This window comes from Nicotiana tomentosiformis, chromosome 12, assembly GCF_000390325.3.
Source record: "Nicotiana tomentosiformis chromosome 12, ASM39032v3, whole genome shotgun sequence".
Taxonomy (NCBI): Eukaryota; Viridiplantae; Streptophyta; class Magnoliopsida; order Solanales; family Solanaceae; genus Nicotiana; species Nicotiana tomentosiformis.
Window position 1 is genome coordinate 93822313 of NC_090823.1, and position 5327 is coordinate 93827639.

The 5327-nt window shown below is 33.0% G+C and overlaps 1 protein-coding gene across 1 annotated transcript; it reads right to left on the reverse strand.

Moving 5' to 3' along the window:
• Window positions 1–1753: 1753 nt before the first annotated feature.
• On the reverse strand, window positions 1754–3519 carry LOC104105580 (protein SOB FIVE-LIKE 5-like). The gene is made up of 4 exons (XM_009613931.4): window positions 2941–3519; window positions 2294–2368; window positions 2120–2195; window positions 1754–2004 (listed from the first exon to the last, which is right to left on the reverse strand). Exons 1-4 carry the CDS (start codon window positions 3313–3315, stop codon window positions 1976–1978), a joined length of 555 nt encoding a protein of 184 aa, XP_009612226.1. The 5' UTR covers window positions 3316–3519; the 3' UTR covers window positions 1754–1975.
• Between the last annotated feature and the right edge of the window lie 1808 nt (window positions 3520–5327).

Genomic DNA, 5327 nt, shown 5'->3' on the forward strand with positions numbered 1-5327 from the left:
CATTTAGAATTACTCTATACATGTGCTATGGAGGGAGATAATAAATATCTGGCAGAATAGTCGAGGTAAACAAAAGTTGGCAGTGGCGAAGACAAAATTTCTGCTAAGGGGGTTCAAAAAAGATAAAGAAAAAAATTTGAAAAAGACTATGGCCAATGTGAATTGAACCAGCAACCTCAAAAAAGTTTTGAACCTCCTTGACCAATGATGTATGCTTTTTGGATGTATTAAGATGATTTAAAATACAAAATATAGAGGCTTGTGTCATGACCCGACACATCATCATGCCACATAGGTGCCATTTGACATGTATTAATGCCATGTGGAAGCTTACAAAGGAGGAATGCTAGCATTTGTGAGAAGATTCTAGAGAAGTATGAACACTTCCTTAGGAAGACCCTAGATCCCTATGTATTTGCTAGGAAAGTCCTTGGAATCTTATAGGTTTGTAGAGAGTTCTAGAGAAAGCCCTTATCTTAAATATTAAGGACTTGTGTAACAATTAATATTTACATAATAGCTCCTAGGAGACTAGTATATAAAAGGGGCCATTCATTTGTAATTCACCAAGCAAAATAATCAAGTTCTCTAAAATAAAAAGCCTCCTTTGGCAAATTTCTCGTCTTTCTTATCTAATATTCTCTTAGCGATCTTGAGTGCTGACTTGGCGCAGCAAGATCGTGATCGAGTTGTGTAAGATCGTAAGCAAGTTGTCAAGTGCCGCACATGCGCTTGGTTCAAGACTAAGGACGTGACACTTGCCTTATATGTAAAGTGTGATTTTTTTGGCCAAAGAGGTTCGGGTGAAACCCCTAAATTTACCCCTGCAAATTTGCCCGACCACCATATATCTTTATCGAAAAGAAAAAAGAAAGAAAGAAGAAAAGAATAAGAGTGCAATATGATAGTGGAGTTGCATTATTCTCTTCAAATTCTGCAGGTAGTGCATTCCAATTTTACTCTATGATATTAGTAATAACTAATAACAATTGATTAGAGTGGACCATTGTCAGGACTCAGGAACAATAGCTGGAGGTGTTGTCTTTTTTCCAGAAACTATGTCACTCTCCAAGATACGGATGGCAATTCTAAGGATCATATGACCAATAAAGATTTGGAGGGAGAACCTTCACTAGGACAAAAATCAATAATTGCATTGCACCAATATATAGATGTCATTTATATATAGTGTGTAGCTGTCATTAGAAGGTGGGATTGTGCCTTTTTGGTGACTTTAAATGGATCAATCTTTATCATTCATCTTGTCTTGTTACATTTTTACCTGATTACATTACCTGATTCAATCACCCCCAATGTATTCCCACAGCTAGGCTGTCAATGCTCCGAAAAAAGTTACCGACCACACTCTGGGTTTATACCAACTCGTGAATAAATACATGACATGTGCCTTTAAATACAGTATTACCACTAAATTATAATTATAAGAAATTAACATAGTTTGGTGTCAACATCGGATACATGTAAATACTAGTTGTTACCTTTGATGTCAACATAGGTTGTTTTTAATTTCTCCATATTGGCTATTTCTCAAATGCAGTCTGTGAATGATTGGTCTTATGCAAGAATTCTATCATTTGAAGCACAAGACAATGAGACATCGATTTTTTTATTTTTTTTTCATTTTGTGGGGGTGAGGTGGGGTGGGGTAAGAGATTATTTTATAAATTATTTGAACAATCAGAGAGGATACTATAGCATAGTGGTAAAGAATGATAGACATTGATGAGCACTATTGCAGTGATAAAAGGTCCTATTCCTTTATTAAGATTAGCTACTATTTTAAATAAAGACGTAATTTTCTTCTTCTTCTTCTTCTTCTTCTTTTTTTCACATTTATGCTTTCAGGTTTTTTTCCATTACATGTACAGGAACAAATAAGTAGAAGAAGGATTTAAAAAAAAAAAAAGATAAGAAGGATAAATACAAGATCCTCAGAACTCTAATTGTAAAATCCTCATCCCTTCTTTCTTCCCTTCAAAGAACCTGCAAAAAGCACAAAGCCAAACCTTTTATATATACAAAAGAAATCATTTATTTTTTATAATACTAATTCAATAATTGAAACTAGCCTTTTTTTAATCTTAACTGCATTACACACCAGATTTCTCAGATGAAGCTTTCCCATTCAGAGATGTTTTCAAGAAACCAAAATGTTTCCCCAGAACAGATTTACCCTGAAATAAAAAAGGGATTGGCATTGCATATAATGGTCAATGAATAAACCATGACAAATTGACAATAGAAAAGCAAAGAAGGGAAATAGAAAAAATACCTTGGGATATGTTCCAGAGTAGCCTGCAACTTGCTCCATGTAAGTTGTAGTATCATTATAAAAACCTGTAGTATCCTGAAAATATAAGTGGCAAAGTTAAGTATTAAAGAAGAAGATTAAGTAGAACTTGCCCTTCTCATTAGGAATGGCAATTGTAAAAGAATGAGTTTTTCATATACGATGTGAGTACTGTTGAGACATATATAATATAATTAAGTCACGATAAGTATTCTTTCTATGATAATATAAGTTTTTGGACGAGATAGTAACACACATCAACACGGTAGAGTTAAGGTATTACATGCCCTCCTACATGTAATACAAGAGGTAAACGCCAGTGCCTAACCCACCGGGGCGAGACAAAGTCTTCTTAGTTTTCTGCTTTTTCGGTGATATCTACATACATGTCTCAAGGTAAATACCATCACAAGAAGGCTTTTAACGTAGGATTTGAAAAAAAGGCCGCACCCCAAGAGGGTGTGATGTAGGCAACTAACACATTATTGATGGGTGATTCCATATAAGTCACACAAACACAATTTAACCGTTGCTCCAAGGCTCGACGTCTTTTGATAAGAAAAAAAAAGAAATTCAAAGTGGCACTTTTTGGTTTGTAAGACTATTGACAATTGTATGATTGAACTTGCCTTAGGGGAGCTGGAAACTGCAGAACTAGCAGTATCATCAAGACAGAGATTGTTTTGTTTTCCACTCTGCTCTTTTATTTTCTTGTTCTGCTTTGCCATTGCGTATTCAGAAACTAAAGGATAAAAAACATGTCCATTTTCTTCAGAGTAGTATTCTTTATCCTCATGGAAATTTGGTGGACCAGATGAAGCATCAGAAACCATAGACAAATCTTCTTCATCCACATATGCTGTTTTTCCCCTACCATCAATTTCATGAATATTATTTCTCCCTTTAATTCTATTGCATTTATCTGCTGAATATGAGAATTCATCAAAGTACATTGTCCAACCAGATTCACACTCATTAGTGCATTCAGAAGCTGATATGTTCATTCTTTAGACTTTCTTAGCAACAAATTCACCTAAAAAGATTTCAGCTTTGTTTCTTCAGAGTAGAGGCTCTTTTTGAAAAGAAAAGTTGGTGAAAAAGATAGAATTAAAGATTAAAATGGACTGATTCCTCTTTGTTGGTAGTCTATTTATAAGTAGGGAGAAGAGAAGAGTAAGGTATATAATACCAAACTTAGCACTGAGACTAGTACACTGGTTTGTCGTTTGCTTTATCCATTGCCTTTATTGTTTTTTCTTTAATTTTGTGAAGAATCAAAATTTGCCAGTTGGCTTACTAATGGGGTAGGGAAATAAAGAGAATAAGTCTTGGCCATTGGCAATTGATATTAGTTATACAGTGTTATGTTCAACAAAATATTTGCAACAGCCAGCGGTGTACAAAGGAAACCGAAAAACCGTACCAAACCGATAATCCAAGTAAAAAAGAGGGAAACAACCCAAGTATAGTTCGATTTGATTTGGTTTGATGTTGGGGAACCTCCCCAAAAATTACGGATTATAAAACATAAAAAACCCCGACCATAATTGGTTTGGTTTGATTTTAATTAAAAAAAGTCAAACTACAACCAAACTTAATCCGACATTACATGTATAGAAGTTTTAAATATATTTAATATATAAAAGTATTTATTGTAATGTAATTTATAAATATTTTTTAACATTTTCATAGTTTTATCTTTTAACGTATTATTTCAAGTTTGTACTTATAATTTTTGAAGGCTCCAATAAGTTTTTTACTCCATAAATGTTAGTAACTCAAATAAAATCTAAACAAAAATCAAATCAATACTAATGCTAACAAAAGACATTTAATTCAATTGTACTAGGAATGACCATAGTGTTGGATATCTGTTTTTTTAGTTCTTCCATGGTTTAGAAAAAATACATAACTTTTTTTAGTGTTTAGTCATGTAAATAATACTAGTAGTTATTAGTCGTACTTATTCCACTTTGTAATTTTAGATTATGTTCATTTTTATTATGACTTATTAATAATATTTTGTATGCGATTTTATAATCTTTATTATTGAATATTTTAGCATAATGTTGTAGCACCCCGGAAAATTTCGAAATACTTTAGCGCTATTAAGAAAGTTGATGTGCACTAATTATATAATTTTGTGTGCAGACCAGGACTATTAATATGATGGATATCAATTGGATATGGTAATAAGTGTACGAGGCATATTATAAGTGATGTGGGGTCTAAGGATAGCCCTAAGTCCAAGTCAAGTTAGAAATTACATGATAGGCTAAAGTTCCAAATGAGTACGCACAAGACCAAACTTATATATATATATATATATATATATATATATATATATATATATATATATATATATATATATATATATATATATATATATATATATATATATAAGGAGTTATGTGATGGACAACATATCAAATGAAAGATCTTCTAGTCTAGTTTCTAACAATTCAAACTGTTTGTCATTTGGACATTCCTACAAGAAGTTATGACCAAATTACCAAAGGCTGGCAGAGAAGTCTACGGATGCAAAGCATCCGGGGCCGTGTCCGAAAGAATGGCTGGCAGTGAAGTGCTGCCATAACATCCAAGGCCACGTCCGAAACCCAAAAATCTGGGACTATAAATATAAAGTCGGGGAAGGAGAGTATTTTGAGTATTGAGGGTTAGGGTTCTTGAGGTGAAGGGGCAATTTTAAGCTCAAATCAACCAAGTTAAGTTGTTAATGTTGTTTTGGGTTGATTCTTACTCAATATACATGAGTTCTAACATCATTCTTGCATCCAAATGCTAGATTTCATCATCAAATCCTTAAGAACACTAAAATCACCAAAGTTGTGATTTTTCAAGATTGAGCTACTAGAGGTAATTTCAATGCTTCAAACTTGTTTATTATGAGTAGTTAGAAGTATTTGAAAAATTTGTTGCAAGTTTTAATGGTTGAAAGATTGGATTATAAAACTCTGTTTCATGGCATGAATATTACTTTTGAGAAAATAAGAGA